The sequence below is a fragment of the Chiloscyllium plagiosum genome, unplaced genomic scaffold (assembly GCF_037043375.1).
Source record: "Chiloscyllium plagiosum isolate Xiang-an unplaced genomic scaffold, Cpla_swu_hap1 HiC_scaffold_25, whole genome shotgun sequence".
Classification (NCBI taxonomy): domain Eukaryota; kingdom Metazoa; phylum Chordata; class Chondrichthyes; order Orectolobiformes; family Hemiscylliidae; genus Chiloscyllium; species Chiloscyllium plagiosum.
This window is the reverse complement of record NW_028270163.1, coordinates 51,244,673-51,263,839: the sequence shown is the minus strand read 5'-3', so window position 1 is coordinate 51,263,839 and position 19,167 is coordinate 51,244,673. Positions and strand designations below refer to the sequence as shown.

Below are 19,167 nucleotides of genomic sequence, written 5' to 3'. Positions count from 1 at the left end.
AGAGGCAACTTTTTCACAGAGGGTGGTACGTGAATGGAATGAGCTGCCAGAGGATGTGGTGGAGGCTGGCACAATTGCAACATTTAAGAGGCATCTGGATGGGTATGTGAATAGGAAGGGTTTGGAGGGATATGGGTCGAGTGCTGGCAGGTGGGACTAGATTGGGTCGGCATGGACGGGTTGGACCGAAGGGTCTGTTCCCATGCTGTACATCTCTATGACTCTAAACCTCACCCCCAATAAAAATCCCCCCTCCCATCCCCTATGGGAGTTCCGCGTGTTTCTCAATGAACGAATGCTTCTCCCAGGGAGGTATCATGTTCTGCATGACGTCAGTGCGCGCCATCACCAGGGCGACGGCGCGGGAGCGGGGGAGTCCTGCACGCCCGCAGTTTCTGTGAATGGACCCATCCTGGCCACGCCCTTCCTTCCCGCCCTGCACGTTCATTGGGCGCGTCCCCCAGACGGTATTGGCGGTGACGAGCGCGATTGTGACCCGGCCGAGGCGGGCGGCGCGTGCGCAGTGGGCGACTTTCGCGCCGGCCCTTCCCCTCCCGCCCTCTCTTGTCCTTAAAGCCGCCATTACTGTGTTGGCGAGTGCGGCACAACGGAGCGCTTCAACAATAAAGAAACGTCGCAATCGATTTGTTTTGTTCTTTTTTGAGGGAAAAAAAATACGCTTTTCATCTCCATCTTTTTTTTTTCCCTGTCGATTAATCGAAAGCAGAGCCCTCCGTCGTGAAGAGGCGGTTGTTGTGTGTGTGTGCGCGCGCGCGGGGCGGGATAAAAGTTTTATTGAGAGAGAAGGAAAACAAACAAAAAATGGGCGACAAACTCGACATGTCCCTGGACGATATCATCAAACTGAACCGACAGAAAAGCCCGGGCGGCCGCGGAGGCAGAGGTGCCCGCGGCGGAGGTGGAGGAGGCGGCATGGGCCGCGGAGCAGGCCGAGGCGGCGGGGGCGGCCTAGCCGGCCGAGGAGCAGCGGGAGGCCGCGGTGGCGGTGGAGTTGGGGCGGGAGCCCTGGCTGTAGGCCTCATGCGCAACAGACAGAGTGCAATCCGGGGAAGAAACCGACCGGCTCCGTACAGCAGGGTAGGAAGCGACCGCGGTTTTAACAAAAAAAAACAGGAATGATAGGGGAAAAAAATGTGTTTCATTTAAATCCTGAGAGAGAGAAAGGAAAAACAAATCATTGTAGATTTTTATTTTGCCTTTTTTTCTTCCGAAAAAGTGCATTTTTTAAAAAATAAAAACGATCGGTTTGAATTTTGAACCGAGCGGCGCCATATTGGAGCCGTTGTAGATTTTTTTTTAATTTTACAAAAAAAATCTCTTCCCGTTAATTTTAAAACAACCCCCCGGGCCCTCGTTGGCCGCGAGTTTTTTTTTCCCCTGTCCCACGGAAACGTCGACGAATCGAGGAAGGATTGCAAACGCCTCGCCATTTCTACCCAGGAGGCCGGCAGCGGGTTCGCCCCTCGTTCTTCGTTCCCCAACCCTCCCTCCTCCTCCTCCTCCTTCTTCTAAAACGTCGGTGTAAAATGTTTTTTTAAGCTCGGAGTGTGTTGGAGGCGGTTAACGGGCGGAACCGCGGCTGAATTCAGCGGGAGCTTAAAATGGCGGCTCCGAGGCCGGAGCACGAAGATGTCGGGGAGGAGCGTGGGATCAGCTACACTGCGGCAGCAACCATCCCCTCGCTCCCTTTTGTGCTTCACATGGACGCTTTTACAAAGCATGGACTGCCTTTCCACTTCTACCACGTCAAAAGTTCGATTTGTGCCGCATTTCTCGACAGCACCTTCACATCTTCGGAGTGATCGGGACTGCAACGAACTGCCTCTTTTGTTTCTCTGGACTTTTCATTAAAACTGTGAACATTTCGTACACTCGGTTGGGTTGCCTGGCAAGTGATGGGATTTCTTTTTATTGAAGGACTCTTAATCCGTGCTATTGAAATGAAGTCAGCCGATGCAAAATGCTCTTTGTTTTGGACTCTTGCGCTGTTAAGATTTGTGGACAATGGAATGCACCCACTTGGAAGAGGTGGAGGCGTTGTAGCTGTTTCTGCCGGAGAAGCTGCCACCAGCTGAGGAGAATTTCACACCAAAGTATCTGGCTAGTGGCTATTAGAAGGAATCCAGGCTTTAGTTCGAGATGTGCTGTGGAAACAGTGGTAGGATAATAAGTGAATTCATTTCTCACCAAGTAAACAGTTGCATCTGATTTTCTGTGCTTAATTTTCATCTATCATTGTGTATACAGGAGCACTTTATATGTTGCTAACTTAGTGAACATAGTGAAAATGATGTAATTAGATACTAAGTTATATTCATTGCATACACTCATTATGTTAAATAGTTAACCCATTTCAGGTAAGGTCAGTGTCCTTGTGTAATGAAACTCCCACGAGAATTGCTAAAGCAAGTGATTCAATCTTGCCTATGTATGTTGTAAATGTAGGGTGGGATTGAGATAGGTAGGGTGGACATGTGAATTAACCAATGTATTGGGGTGCAAAATGTAGGAAGTCAGCGAGGTGTATCTCTATTTTCTTATAGCCGAAACAACTCCCAGACAAGTGGCAGCATGACCTTTTTGACAGTGGTTTTGGCGCTAGCGGCGGTGTTGAAACTGGCGGAAAACTCTTGGTGTCCAACTTAGACTTTGGTGTGTCTGATGCAGATATTCAGGTAAGTGAAGTGCAGGATGTTGACTCTGTTTTCTGGTCCTGAATTGTGGGTTGGAAATGTTTTAGGGTATTCTAGTTTGGGTAGAATTGAACTCTTACTGCAAGGGATAGAACAGGATGGTGTGAGAGCCTATTTTCAAATAGTAATGCAATAGACAATAGGTGCAGGAGTAGATCATTCTGCACTTTGAGCCAGCACCACCATTCATTATGATCATGGCTGATCATCCTCAATCAGTATCCTGTTCCTGCCTTATCCCCATAACCCTTGATTCAATTATCCTTAAGAGCTCTATCCAATTCTTTCTTAAAAGTATCCAGAGACTTGGCCTCCACAGCCTTCTGGGGCAGAGCATTCCACACCCACCACTGTCGAGGTGAAGTAGTTTCTCCTCAACTCTGTTCTAAATGGCCTGCTCCTTATTTTTAAACTGTCCTCTGGTTCGGGACTCACCCATCAGCGGAAACATGTTTCCTGCCTCCAGAGTGTCCAATCCTTTAATAATCTTGTACGTCTCAATCAGATCCCCCCCTCAGCCTTCTAAACTCAAGGGTATACAAGCCCAGTCGCTGCAATCTTTCAACGTAAGCATGGACTACTTTCTAAACGGTGGGAAAATTCGTAAAGCCAAAGTACAGAGGGATCTGGGAGTGCTAGTTGAGGATTCTCTAAAGGTAAACATGCAGGTTGAGTCCGTGATTAAGAAAGCGAATGCAGTGTTGTCAATTATCTCAAGAGGGTTGGAATATAAAAGCACCGTTGTGCTACTGAGACTTTATAAAGCTCTGGTTAGGCCCCATTTGGAGTACTGTATCCAGTTTTGGGCCCCACACCTCAGGAAGGACACTGGCACTGGAGTGTGTCCAGCGGAGATTCACACAGCTGATCCCTGGAATGGTAGGTCTAACATATGAGGATCCTGGGATTGTGTTCATTGGAGTTTAGAAGATTAAGGGGAGATCTAATAGGAACTTACAAGATAATACATGGTTTGGAGAGGGTGGATGCTAGGAAATTGTTTCCGTTAGGTGAGGAGACTAGACCCGTGGACTTAGCCTTAGAATTAGAGGGGGTAAATTCAGAACAGAAATGCGGAGACATTTCTTCAGCCAGGGAGTGGTGGGCCTGTGGAATTCATTGCCGCAGAGTGCAGTGGAGGCTGGGACGCTAAATGTCTTCAAGGCAGAAATTGATAAATTCTTGATGTCACAAGGAATTAAGGGCTACAGGGAGAATGCAGGTAAGTGGAGTTGAAATGCCCATCAGCCATGATTGAATGGGGGAGTGGACTCGATGGGCCGAATGGCCTTACTGCCGCTCCTATGTCTTATGGTAAGAGAGTCCCGCATTTCCGGGAATTGCCCTCGTGAACCTACGCTGCACTCCCTCAATAGCCAGAATGTCTTTCCTCAAATTTGGAGATCAAAACTGCACACAGTATTCCTGGTGAGGTCTCACCAGAGCCCTGTACAGCTGCAGAAGAACCTCTTTGCTTCTATACTCCATTCCTCTTGTTATGAAGGCCAGCATGCTATTAGCTTTTTTCACTGCCTGCTGTACCAGCAGTTGGCCTTGCTATTCTATTTTTCCCCCTCATTCTTCTCCCTGAAGAACGTGTTTTATTATGTTACATGTTTTTTGGCTGCTCTTTTGAATATATGTCCAACACCCCATCTGCAGGTTACAAACCTTCCCACTTTGGCAAACACATCAATTTAAGGTAACTTGGTTTGATTACAATATGTTGATACATTGAAAATTCCTCTGCTTCCTCTAAGTGCATTACATCAAACTACTACTTCTCTCCCTTGGGAGAGCAGTCCTCCTCAAAATACATCATCTCGTTTGAATAGTGTTGAATTTCATGTAACAATTCCAGTACATTATTCACCTTGTCCTTGGACATTTGGTGTCTGACTATTACGCTTCCAGATTTTGAATTGTCTCCAGACCTCAAACTTGTCTTGTAGCTGCAGGTCTGGGTCATTAATGTGCCTTCAGAAATCAAACTTGATTTAAATGTTATTTGTTGAATTGAATGCTGATTGCTTTGCCCTGAGCTGTCCTGCAGTTCTCATCTTCATTTTCCCAGTTTACCACAGCTGGCATTAGCACAGTCCATACTGTTGATAATCTAATCCAGGGAAGCTAACCATTCCCCTGCTTTTAGGTATTGCATACTAAACAATTGGCTTGTGAATCTCTTGCATACCTGCTACATGAGACTGATTCTCTGAGCTTCATTTTATTTTTTTGATTTTCGAACTGTTCTGATTTTTATTTTGGACAATGATTTCATCCTTGATTTTGATCACACCAGTGCCCTAAACTCTGGAAGTTTTCTTTAAACTGCTGTGTATATCAGAAAACTCCCAAAACTTAGTTCTTTGACCACACTTGGTTTCCTGCCCTAATGTTGTTAGAGATGTCAAAATTTAACATTTGTGAAATACTTGGGATGTTTGGCAATGTTAAGTGTTAATGTTGTCTGCAGATTGAACAGCTGACATAGCTGATATCAAATGACGTAAAACTCCATTTCCTTTTGTAATAAGCAAGGGATTTTTCTTTCGGAATTTTGTCACTTAAACAGAACTATTGAGCAGCATGTGTTCACATTTTAGTCTTTTTTTATTGTAGTTTGTTTAAAACTAATTATTGTATGTCAACACTTCCCAGTCATCCCTGGTGGTTTAATTCACTCGCCTTGAGTGAGCTATTAGCAGAAAAAAAAATGCATGTTCACTATCTACTGGCATTTGAGGGGTGCCAAAACCAAGACACATTTCTTGTGCTTTTGTTGGCTGCCTTAAAATCACAAGTTATTCTGAGATAAATGTGAAATACAACAGGAGAGGATAGGGAATAGGAAGTGCTGAAAGCTAGTATCAAGAATTTTGAGTTCATTAGAATAAATTTTGTCATGTTAGTGCCTCTAATCCAGAGACACAATGCACGGTCTACTCTTTGTAAAGCACTTGAATTGTGCTGTTTTTAATTTTTCAGGAACTTTTTGCTGAATTTGGGACATTGAAGAAAGCAGCTGTGCATTATGATAGATCGGGTCGCAGCCTAGGGACGGCAGATGTACACTTTGAGCGAAAAGCAGATGCTCTGAAAGCTATGAAGCAGTATAATGGAGTACCTTTAGATGGTAATTTTAGACATGGATGATAGAATCCTTGTGAATTGAATAAAACAAGATTGTAACTTAAGTTGAATTTAACTTAAAGTTATTAGCTTAACAACACATCAATCCTGAAAACACCTTCACATAGTGAAATTTACAGATGTATGCTGTTATAAATGTTATAAAAACATGTAAAGCATTATTCTGTTCAAGGTGCAACACAACAATTATTCAATCATTCTTCTTCCAGGTCTCCCTCAATGTATACTTTCAGGATTTAACTGTCTTCGTGCAAGTTGCAATTAACTGATTAATGCAGCTCAGTCCACATTTTCCTTGCATTTTGATTCCCATATCGACACAAATGTACACTTGCGATGGTGGGCACACATACCAGCAACATTCTGGGTTACCTTTCGGGTTGGGGGAAAAGAACTTCCTGTTTAGCATCTTTATTTTTGCTTTAACCTGAACAGCTGAAGTTGAGTGTTGATTTGTTGCCTCTAAATGCTAACTTTTTAATCTCCTAGCTTTGTAGCTACTTCTCTTGGGTTTGTTAATTGCCTGGGCTGCTTAATCACAGATGTCTCACTACTCACCTCTGTCAATTATTGTAAAAAGCCATCCTGTTCACTATATCATTTTTCTAGGGAAGGAAATCTGCCATCTTTACATCTGGCTACATGTGATCCCAGTCCCGTAACAATGACTGACTGTTAGCTGCCCTTTGATAGGATTTCATAAGACACTCAGTTCAAGGGGATTTGGGAATGGGCCACAAATGTTGGCCTGGTCAGTGATGCGTGAATTTTACCCTCAAAAATTAAAATGGAGCGATCTCTGTGACCTAGTAACTTTTTAAATATAATTTGTTGAATGTGAGTGCCACCAGTAAGGCTGACATTTATTGTCTGTTCCTAATTATCTGTGAAATGATTGTGTACTATAACGAGCAACAATACTGCTCGAATCAGACTCCCTGAAAATATAGCTTTTCTGTAAATGGTCTGATTTTACTTTGTTCTTTGTTCACTGTTAAAATTGCCAACTGAGAAATTTTGTTTCTGTCTCCTTGTGGGGTAAAGGACGACCAATGAACATTCAACTGGTTACCTCACAAATTGATGCCCAAAGGAGACCACTTGTCAGGTGAGTTTTTTTTTCTCTTGATCGCTACCTTTGTTACACTTTGGATTTTTATGATATGACATTTGCGTGAGTTTAAAATTATAAGGAAGGCACTGAGTTAGCACTGAAAAAGTGTTGCTGGAAAAGCACAACAGGTCAGGCAGCATCCAAGGAGCAGGAGAATCGACATTTCGGGCATAAGCACTTCTTCAGCATCTGCAGTCCTCACTTTCTCCTACTGAGTTAGCACTGTCAAGTTGGTTTTTTGGAGTGACAGTTTTAACGTGTTTCACTTGTTTTTCATTTCCATTATTGTAGTGGAAACAGAGGATTAAACCGATCTCGTGGTAGTGCTTTTGGAGGTGGAAGCAGGCGATCCAGAGGCAGCAACAGAGGTGGGAGAGGTCGTGGGGGAAGGAATCCAAGGCAGCAGCTATCAGCAGAAGAACTGGATGCCCAATTGGATGCTTATAATGCCAGGGTGAGTCCGGTGTCTCTATTATTGAAGCAGCCTGGGATTTGTAACACTTCATTGTATAGTTAAGATTAGAATGGTGCACAGCAGGTCAGGCAGCATCCGAGGAGCAGGAAAATAGACGTTTCAGGCAAAAGCCCTCCTTCAACTCTGTTATTGGTGTGATTTAAATCTGTCCCTAAGAGTCCCACCTGTATTATGTTTAGGCGGTCTATTTTGTTTTTTATAAAATAATTGAAATCACTGGCTGTGCTGATCAATTGCACCATACGCACTGAGGCTCCCGGGGTTTAATTGGTGTGTGCTGCTTGCTTGGGGGGGTGGGGGGAAGTGCCACTTGGCTATATATAAGTGGAGTAGAAATTGTCACAATTCAGAGGAAATTGAAGAGTGATCCCTCAGAGAAAAATATGGTTGAGGTTGGACTAACGGTTATGGGAGCAAATCTATTATCTGGCATCGGAAAGCTTGGTGGAAAGGCCTTCACTTATTATATTTGAGAATGCAAAATGTTTGACTTGAAAGTGGCAGTGATGAGACTTTGTGAAAAGCTGTGAATCAACTATATCTCACGTGTAGTGTACTTTAATTTCTTGTATGCTTTTATTTGGGAGATTTTGAAGCTGAACTGAAGAGTTTAGAAAATGGATTGAAACAGACGGTGCACTACATTGGGTAGATAATCCAGTGCTGAAAATGTGTTGCTGGAAAAGCGCAGCAGGTCAGGCAGCATCCAAGGAACAGGAGAATCGACGTTTCGGGCATAAGCCCTTCTTCAGGAATCATAATCCAGTGTACATGAAAGAGAAGTTGAATATTCTGGGGTGGGAGATGGTTTGTTTTTGAGCCACCCCTTTGTTAGTAAAGCCTGTTTCAGGATTACTGGAAGAAATGTGTAGCAGATTGAAGTTTATGGGGTGAAAAATTGTATTTTAAGTTGTGTACTTTTGGATAGAATTAATTTTGTGATGAATATGAATAGCGTGAGGAAAGGTCGTTGAATTGATTTGGCATGTGGAAATGAAAGGTAAGATAAAAGTTGTGTAGCTGAGCAGATAAGGCATTAACAACCAAGTCAGCAGGGATTCTGTTTTTAAAAAGTAACTTAGCATGCCTTTATTGTTTATAAGGAACCTCTGGCATAACCAGTTCAGTGCATCTGGTAACTAGCTTCGCAAGCTGATATACTTTGGAGTGGAGGCAGGGGCATGAGCTAGTTGTACCATGTACAGAGGAACCTCATTTTTCTGAACAAGATGGGCTGGCACTATTTCGTTCAGATAATTATTTGGTTAATGGATTCAATGCCTCTCTTCTAGGGCCTCGGGTGTTTTCTGAAGTTTCCTTTTTCCTCGCTCTGCCTGCCTTACTCCCTCTTCTGTCCGGGTTTCTGAGCAGACACACCCTTGTGTGTAAGGGACCTGCAGCATTGCTGAAACCTCCCTGACCCCCAACATCAGTTCAATGGGATTAACACATCAAGCAGTTAGGTCTGCTCCCCATTCAGGAGACTAGGCAGCAGCACACAACACCTGAGCCCCTGCCTCCCACAGCCCCGTCCAAACCCTCCCCACACAACTTTTTACTGCAACGATTTGACATGTTCCACCTTTACCCTGTACAGGACAATATTGGATAGATTATCTGGGGAAGAGGGGTGGTTTAGGATGCACCCCTGTGTAGTACTCCCGGGAAAGTGTGGGGGGAGAGAGGAGGCCAGCGGTCAGTCATTTGGACACAGTGCCTGGGCTCCCATCGATGACCAGGACTGTTCTCTGCAGCATTCCAGTAAGCAGAGTTCACTTTTAATCTTTGTAAACAGAAGATGCGATCAGTGTTCGAAACACCTCTTTGATATAATGTTTCTATCGGGACCTTGGGATCATCTTTGCATAATCCAAAACTTGGATAATTGGTATTCGGATGTGATCAAGGTTCCTCTGCTGTTTCATGGAGCCGAGGCTTGTAAATTTTCAGATATTCTGTCTATATGATTAAATAAAAATTGTGATTTACTGCAAACTGTTGTGTGGGTCCAGCTGAACAGTCTGGAAGCTTTTTTAATATTTGTCTTAAAATTGATATGCTGAACATGTAATTGTTTCATTTCTTTCAGATGGACACAAGTTAAGTGACCTTGAAATTGACTCGCCAGTGGCTGATTTTTTTTTTTCCTTGTGGGAGGGACATGAACAATGTAGTCTAGTAACTCCGTGAAATAGGTTTTTAAATATATGTAACTTTTTAAGTCACAGTCCTGTTTTGTACTGAATGTTTTCATTTTGGGATACGTTTTATTGGTTGCATGTCGTCATGGGAGGATGGACTTGCCCAGCCAGACCATGAAATAAATGCGCATTGTTAACTGAATGTATCTGGCTTTCTTGTCTCATTATGCAATTTGGAGGGCCATCTATGAATTAAAGTTGCTGTAACAGCTTAATGTAAGATGCATCTTTGTAATATTTGAATGTTAGGCAGTGAAATATGGTGTTTGGCTAAAGATTTGGTTAGTTATCCAGTTAACACTAAATTTGCTAACAAGGGGTTTTTGATATATTGGAACCAGTTAGTCAAGCTAAATCTGGAATTTGTCAGAATACTAATGTTCAAGTGTGATAAGAACATGGGTATTTAAACTTGAGTTCATTTCATTGATCATTGTTTGAACATCCGTTTCTAACTTGAATCTTGCACTCTGATGAATTGTAGAAACTTCAGCATCAAAACCTTTCAAATGTATAAATGCAACATACCCAGAGAGTACTCCTGGGGTTTTCATTACGTATGTTGATGTTTCTATATTAACTTGCCAATGCTCACCTTTTTTTAAATGTCAGGATCATTTTTGTTGGAGCACGACAACTACAGATTTTTAAAATTAGCTGGTTACGTTTTGTTCTTGAAATAACTTTTTTTTCTTGAAATACGAAAGCCCATGTATTCCATGTATTTTCTACCTGATCTGTATGGGGGGGGGTTTTAATTGGTCTCTAGCAGGTTGATGCTGGATAAAGTTAGACCTGGTTTGATTCCTCCATAAAGCTGAAAGCACCAACCATTTTCTAAATGTGTTATAATCTGTCCAATTTGCCTCATTTTGGGTATAGACAGAGAATCAGTATTCATATGCAAGATATCCTCACTGATAAACCATCAGCAAAAAGGTGTATCCTTTTCTTAAGTTTGTTTTGAATGCAAGTTGTATCATTTGAAGAACTTTATGAAGTATTTGTACTCAAACTGCTTTTTGATTGATCTGTACCATATTACAGCGTAGTATTTCCATCATTTATTGGTATGTTAGTGTTCTCTTGTTCTGAAATCTATGTACACTTCAAGATGTCTGCAGTAACTCAACCTGCAAAATGGCTGAAGTTGATTTAGTTAACCCCAGTGTCTCCCACTTGGCAGGAGATCAGTTGCATATTATTTTACTCATTAAGTTTAGAACTTATAATCTATTTTGCCAAAATATTTGGGTCATAAACTGCCCCCATGTCCTCCAAGCACTGGGGAATTGAGTTCTTACACCGTCACTGTTTAATCACTTGGCAATTGTTTGCCTTGGCAAAAAAGCAGAGGATTTCTGAAACACAGTATTCAACAGAGGTATTTCCAGCATTTTCTATTTGGAAGGATTGGAAATGAAACATGTGACAAATTCACAAGCTTACGCTGGTAAATGTGCTAACTATGATACTTGCTCATTCCGGCTAAAATAAATTTCATAAGTTTTCTTTAAGTTGGATGTTTGTAGTATGACTGTAGAATGTCTCTACACTACGCTGTTATAATTGTATGCTGTCAGTGCATCGCAGCGAATGTACACTTCCACCCCCTCCATTGTTGGTAATATATAGTGGTGATTATAGACATGCAGAGTGTAAAGGGCATTAGCTAAAGGGGAGAGCTATCCTAATGTGTTCAGAACAAGAAAAGTAAGTGAGACACTTTGTTTCTTTGTACCAAACCCAGTCCAATGCCTTCATATCTCTACCCATGCTTTGAGAGTTTAAATATCTTTTGCATTGTGACTGTTAATCCATATTAGGTGTGAAAATTATGGATTGAATGGTGAATGCCTTGTTTAAGTTGAGGAAATGTTTAAACTATCATGTTAGGTAACAACTCCTATAAATTCCAACCTTTGTCTCTGGTAATGGAAATAAATTGAGCACCGGGGGATCTCTGGCCAGTTATCTAATCAGAAGGTCATCAAAGATGTAAAAAAAAGACTAAGACCGAAGATTTCCAAACCATGAATGCGGGGAGCAATCTGTACAGAAGCAAAAACAGTAATGCAGCATGTGATTGTTACTGACTTGTCCTCTTAACTTTCAATAAGTGATGGCAGTGAATTATTCCTGGGATCTGGTATGGAAAAATACTTGTTTCCTAATATCTGTACTGATTGGGTAGTAGATGCATCTTAGAAGATGATGCATCTGAGGACTTCATTCATAATGAAGACTGGATATCTTACTCCTAATGCCTTTGATCTCAGATACATTTTATTGGTGTGTGTAACATGTAGCACTCTTGTTATTTGAGTTCAGGTTCCAGACAATCCAGTGCAATATTGGTAATCCAAGATGTTAAGCTAAGCTATTTTACACTGTTTTAAACACAAAACCATGGCACTATATTTTAAAGATCAGTGAAGCTTCCCTGGTGTCATGGCTAATATTTAATCCCTCATTCAATTAGAAATGTTCAGGTTAATGTCACATTGTAGAAGTTTGCTGTGCCAGTTGGCAGCCATGTTTGCTACATTACCGCAGTAGCTACAGTTTAAAAAGTATTTCATGCGCTGTGAAGTTCTTAGAGGGTGACCTGAGCACATGAAAAGTGGTGTAAAATGCAACTCTGATTATAGAGTCATAGGGATGTAGAGCCCGAAAACAGACCCTTCGGCCCATGCTGACCAGACATCCCAACCCAATCTAGTCCCACCTGCCAGCACCCATCCAGTATCCCTCTAAGCCCTTCCTATTCATATACCCATTCAGATTCCTTTTAAATGTTGCAATTTAAGTAGTCTCCACACTTCCTCTGGCAGCTCATTTCATACATATACAAAATAAAGTAAATGTAAGTGATGGATTAGTGCAAAAGCCCAACTGGCTAATGCCCTTTTGAGAAGGAAACCTGCCATTCTCTCCCAGTTTAGGCTTCAAAGTAGCACTAGTTCTTCATCAACATCATGGACTCTGAACTGCCTTCTGAAGTAGCCCAGTGCTTTCTCCTTGCAGCAGTTAGGAGAAAGTGAGGACTGCAGATGCTGGAGATCAGAGCTTAAAAATGTGTTGCTGGAAAAGCGCAGCAGGTCAGGCAGCATCCAAGGAGAAGGAGAATCGACGTTTCGGGCATTAGCCCTTCAGGATTCCTGAAGAAGGGCTTATGCCCGAAACGTCAATTCTCCTTCTCCTGGGATGCTGCCTGACCTGCTGCACTTTTCCAGCAACACATTTTTAAGCTGCTTGCAGTAGTTCAAAGGAGCAGGTCCCTACTAGCTTGTCAGGGAAATGAGATGAATGACAATGCTAGCCCATCCAATGATCGCATATTATTAATGTATTGATAATACAGTAGCCAATTCAAATTCACTGCAAAGAATGAAATCCAAGTCTTTTTAAAAATGGCACCTCACTACTTACCTCCTAAAATTTTCCACTTAATGCTTAGATGGAATTCCTCTTTGTTGAACAATTTCAGGCCTTTCATCAATGAACTCTGCCACCACATTGGCTTCATCATTAATTGATACTGTTTTCTAAATTGGTAAATAGGCACTGCCTTGAACATTTTAAAGTTGTTTAAACTAGCTATTAAGGCCATGAAATGATTTAATGTCCTGAGATATATAACAGCAGGTTATTGGCTGCAATGCTTGCTGAAGCTCGGCTATCCTTGGTCTGGCGAGAATAGACCATCAACAGAAAGTGCTTGACTTTCACTTCATACAAACTGGTTGTTTAAGACATTCATGTGCAAGTCTGCAGACACTTTTGGAACTGGTTATACAAACTCGGGTGGTAGAGCTCCCTGTTAATTCACTAGATGACCTCAAATGATCTAAAATAATTCGATCAGGTGATTTCAAGAAAATGTACTTCAGTCCTGTCTGGAAGAAATGCCTATATTGAGTTTGACTGCCAAAACTAAGTCATTACAATCTGAAGGTAGTTCATTCTGAATGTGAAATGTATTGCCAACCTCTGATATGATTAAAAATCTTTGTCTCAATTTGTGTTAACCAATTTATCTAATGTAGTCAAAGTACAGTGGTATTCAAATGTGCTTTAATTGAGAGGGAAAGCTAACAGTTTTTAAAAACGTTGGCTTAATCACTGCTCAACACAGCATTAAAAATGTTTTTGCATTATATGATCTCACCTAGAGAATTTTGGATCTTTTGGCTTTCACAAGTTGAAGGATTTTCTTGTTTAGTGACATGCTTATACTATGTTACACAATTCTACAGATCTGTTGATACTCTGGGCAAAAGTGTGTTTGTTTCCCAATCTGTAATGAAGAGTAGGATTCAGTTGGGCCAAGTTTTGCTCTATTGCTGCTTAGTCCTGGTTCCAGAATGGACCTCAGTGCTGTTAATTGATAAATGTGTAATAAAAGAATTCTCACTTCAATTTGGTACATAAATTTGCATAGACACTAAACAATCTATCAATCAAAGCATAAACAGTCAATCCTTCCAGAGGCCACTTTTGTTCTCTACTCCCCCCCCCCCCCCCCCCGGTTTGATTTCTAAGAAGCAAGGCACTTTTTTTTCCATCTGAGTAAATGGTGAACCCAGACATGTTGTACGTGCAGTACATTCCAGATATATCTAGTTCTTTAGAAATTTTTCCTTCCAGATTTTGGCTCTATTTGTGTTTGGAAGCTAGTTTTTTTTTTTAAGTAGAGAATTGTCTACTGAACTGACTTAATTTGGCTGTCTGTCTGAGCTTTGTGATTATTAAGAAATATTCCTTGCAAACCATGTAATTTGTACATTGGGCCAGTCTGGCATGGTGTTTAGAGAAACAATGTTCTTTGTTTCCTTCCATTATGGTAATAAACTTTCAAAATATCAACAATATGTTTTGAAGAACTGGCACCTCTTGTTCTTCCAGAAGGTATTGATATTAAGGGGACTTTGTAATTAACTTATTTGTAATTCATTAGTCTGTTCTGAACTTGGGTACTTTCTCTCCCACCTCTTTTATGCACTTCACACAGCAAGTTTTGCTTTATATAATTACTCTGGTTGCTCAGTGCTACAGTCTCTACAGAGACTAATAACACTTAAAGATGCTGACATTTCCAGGGACTGGCTAGAAGGATTACTAAATCTTTTAACTGAATGCTTTTTGTCATAGGAAGGTATTCCCAATTTAAGAATTTTGCTATTTTAAATGTTAAATTGGTCTGTTTAAGGATCATTGAGTGGACCATTTAACTCATCTGCTCTGCCATTCAATTAGATTTTTATTTAGCTGCCTCAGTTATTCTGTTATCACTATATCGAACTTTTTTTTTCTGTGCTTTTAGTATTTATAGTCATCAACTTGCTTGATGACTAAGTTCCCCAGCCATCTGGCATAGAGTATTCCAAGGATCTACCAAAATGGTCTGTTGCTTATTCTGAGTGTCTGTCTTGTTCTAGACTTAGCAGCCAGGGGAACCATCCTATCTTAGTCGCGTTGTCCCACCCAATAAAAATTGAAGGATTTTTAAAATTAGATTATTCCTTAAAGCTAGAAAATATAGATTTTAGTTTCTTCAATCTTCATTAATTAATCTCACCATCTCCAGGAATGAAATGTAGTGAACCTATGAAGTACACCCTCTAAGGCAAGTATATTCCTTTGACACAAATTACACCATAGACAATAAGACGAGAAGTGGACTATACAACCCATTCAGTCTGATCTGCTATTCAGCGAGATAATGGCTGATCTGAGCATTCTCACTTGCTTTTTTTTAAACTTGATTTGATTACTCTTTAAAAATTGGTCTCTCTCCACTTTGAATATGTTGAATGACCCATCCTCAACAGCCCTGTGCAGTAAAGGATTTCCATAGCCTCACTATCCCCAAATTTCTCTACCTTTGTGGAAACTTTAGATCTGAGATTTAAGCCGTCTGGTCCTAGAGTCTCCCATTAGGAGAGACGACCTCTCTATGTCTCCTTGGTCAAGTGTCCTGAAAATCTTCAATAAGGTTACCTGTCATTCTTCCATGTTTCAGCTACACAAGCCCCCAGTCTATTTAATGTCTCTTCATAGAACAGTCCCTCCATAGCTGGGATCAGCCTAGTGAACCTTCTGGACTGTCTCCAATGCTAGTACCCCACCCCCTTTCAGATAAGGGTCCCAAAACTGTTCAGTGTTCCACCTGTGGTAAGATTTAATGCCTTGTATAGATTTAGCAATACTTCCCTTTTATATTCCATTCTCTTCAGAAATGAGTGCCAGCTATTTACCTTGCCTGTTACCAACACTTAAATGCTAACTTTGAGATTTATGGGCAAGAGTTTGCGAATCTTCCTACTTGTTTTCTGAAGTCATAAACGTTCAAATAATCAACTGTATTCCTACCAAAGTGCATAGCGTTGCATTTTTTCCTGCATATTCCATCTGCCAGAATTATGCCCACTCAACCCCTGTAGATCCTGTCATCCTTTCCACCTGCTTTCCTATTTTTGTCCTGTAAATTATTTAGTCTCTTAATGACTTGGATGCACAGGACTCGTGCAATTTCACAAATGCAACAAGGCATCTTAGCTTTCATCACAATGCATTGATTACTGGAGCATTACCAACTGACCTGTATAAAGGGGATGTGTTTCCTTTGTTTGGCATCTCTTTTGACTCTACTTGTGTGCCTGCAAAGACGGTCAAAGTGGTCACCTAGCTTGTACAGGCTTTAATAAACTTTAACTGTTTGCAAAAGTTGGTGTGCGTGAATTGCATCTTGTGTGAAACCTCAAACTGACCCAGTTATTTGTACTGTTTTGTCTTCTGACCATTTCTCCATCAGGTTTGTCAAATGTCTTCCTGGTTTTGCCAAATCATTGTTTTCTAAATGTCTACTTATGTCCTTTTAATATGGATTGGGGCAGGGGAATCGGCTTTTCGGGCATAAGCCCTTCGTCAAGAATGAGGCTTGTGGGTTGAGGCTGAGAGATAAATGGGAGCAGATGGGGGCAAGTAGCTGGGAAAGCGATAGTGGATCAAGGTGAGGGAGCAGTGATGGACAGGTGTGGAGGGCAATGCCCAGTTGGAGGCTTGGGACTGAGATAATGTAGGGATTATTTCAGAGAACTTAACTGGGACACCTGCACCCACTGCCCTGTGGCTGAACACTTTAACTCCCCCCTCCCACTGCATCAAGGACATGCAGGTTCTAGGCTAGATCTTTACTACCTGATGCCTGGAGGAGGGATGCCTCATAATCTGCCTTGAGACCCTCAACTACACAGTGGATTTCAACAGCTCCCTCACTTCCCCTCCCCCCACATTATCCCAGTCCCAAGCCTCCAACTCGGCACCACCCTCCACACCTGTCCATCACTGCCCTGATGTCCACCACCTGACCTATTACCTTCTCCCTCACCTTGAGAAAGCGATAGTTAGATCAGCTATGTTCCCAACCCCACCCCCTCCCATATATCTCTCAGCCCCGACCCACAAGCCTCATTCCTGAGGAAGGGCTTATGCCCAAAACATCGATTCTCCTGCTCCACGGATGCTGCCTGACCTATTGTGCTTTTCCAGCACTATACTCGACTCTGATCTCCCACAATTTGCAGTCCTTGCTTTCACCTAGTTAATGCCATTCAGATTGGATTGGAAAAATACAATTGTCCCATTCCTTCTCAGTTTCCTTGTTTAAATTAAAGACCCTAGTTTAAGAATTTAACTCACTTTCATATTTAGCTTTTTAAATTACATTGTCGCTATAAAGGACCTTTTACAATAAGGTTATTAATTCTTCTCAATGCAATACTGGAGCTACAATAAATGGGCATATCATTCTCTAGGATGCTTTCGAAAGCTATTTTAAACTGAAGTCTTTGTTTCCATTCTCTTCTAGCTAGCTGACTTCTAAATACCCAAATAGACCTTCACAGTGGGGGGTTACTTACCCTGGAGGTTCCCCCTTTTTAGCTAAAGTTAACCAAACTTATCTTTTTAATTTGTGTGCAAAATTACTTATATTGTGTTCTAAACAATGGAAGTTGACTGCTTTTCTGATTCTTAAATATTGACTGTATTCTATATAGGGACTTCTTTGAACTGCTTCCTTCCCCAAACTGCATCCATATGGCCATTTAATCATATGGTCATCAATAGCAAGGGAAAAGGTCATTTGGCACATCATGTCTGCACCGGTCAAAATCAGCTATCTAACTATTCTAATCCCATTTTCCAGTATTTGGTCCATAGCATTGTATGACTTGGCACTGTAAGGATACATCTAACTACTTTATATCCTTAGTGGCAGTTGATTCCTGACAGTGAATTGTTTCCCTCCTCTCAACCATCTTCCCTATACCCTTTAAATCTATGTACTTGATCATCTATCCCTCAATCAAGGAGAAATGTTTTTTCCTGTTAACCCTATATGGTTCTCAAAATTTTAATATCTTAATTATGTCCCCTCTCCATCTCCCCTGCTATCAGGAAACCAATGTTAGTCTGTTGAATTTATAGCTAAAACACCCAAGCTTGGGCAATATCATGGTTAATCTCCTCTGCACCCTCTCCAGTACTATCACATGTGTCCTATGATATGGATTCTGGAATTGCACACAGAACTCTAATTGTGACCTAGCTAAAGATTTGTGCAGTTCCAGCATTGTTTCCCTGCTTGAAAATTATGCCTTACCTAATAAAAGGCCAAATATACCATGTGTCACCGTAGCTACTCAATCATGCCACCTTACAGAAGCAGTGTACGTGCACACCAAGGTACCTCTACCTTCAGTCCTTCCCAGGGTCGTAACATTCTTCACGTGTTCTCTTGTTTGCTGTACCTAAGTGCATCACCTTACATTTATCTAGATTTTATTTGCCATCCATCAGTGTCAAAAAGTGTGGTGCTGGAAAAGCACAACAGGTCAGGCAGCATCCGAGGGGTAGGAGAATTGATGTTTGGAGCATAAGCCCTTCATCAGGAATTTGGGGGTGATGGTGGTTGCGGAGAGAAGGGGACTGCTGGGCAAAGGTAGCTTGGAAGGCAATAGCTAGATGCAGGTGGGCAGTGATGGTGATAGGTTGGAGTGGATAGGTGGGAAGGAAAATGGGCAGGTAGCAGAGTTCAAGAGGGTGGTGCTGAGTTGGAGGGTTGGATCTGGGATAAGGTGAGGGGAGGGGAGATGTGGAAACTGGTGATGACTCATCTCCCCTCCCACCACACAGTCAGCCAAGGCAGCAGTGTAAACTTCATATAAGACAATAAAATAATTCTTCTTCGATGTGGACAATCATCCAAGCAGCTTCATACAGGTGCATTTGAAAAAGTGTTAATCCAAAGGGGAGACAATACTTGAAGGGATGATGTGGTTTTGAGGACAGTTTTAAAAGTACAGGATGACTGAGGGTGCAAATTTCAGACTTTAGAATTCAGAATTACATTAAGTCAAACATAACTGAATAAAGATCAAGACAGAATCTACTTTTATTATCTAATCATGGGATGACAGTAGTGTTGGCTGGGCTAACATTTAT

General features: G+C 41.6%; 1 protein-coding gene across 2 annotated transcripts; it reads left to right on the top strand.

Annotated features, from left to right (window-relative positions):
• The first annotated feature begins 556 nt into the window (after positions 1-556).
• alyref (Aly/REF export factor) lies at positions 557-9,799 on the top strand. 2 transcript variants are annotated; one of them, XM_043715020.2, is made up of 6 exons: positions 557-1,098; positions 2,565-2,696; positions 5,703-5,850; positions 6,912-6,975; positions 7,273-7,435; positions 9,546-9,799. In XM_043715020.2, the coding sequence occupies exons 1-6, from the start codon at positions 823-825 to the stop codon at positions 9,558-9,560; spliced, it is 798 nt and encodes a 265-aa protein (XP_043570955.1). In that variant the 5' UTR covers positions 557-822; the 3' UTR covers positions 9,561-9,799. The 2 variants fall into 2 exon arrangements, with proteins under 2 accessions (XP_043570955.1, XP_043570956.1); XM_043715021.2 differs by lacking the exon at positions 557-1,098 and adding an exon at positions 1,109-2,179.
• The last annotated feature ends 9,368 nt before the right edge of the window (positions 9,800-19,167 follow it).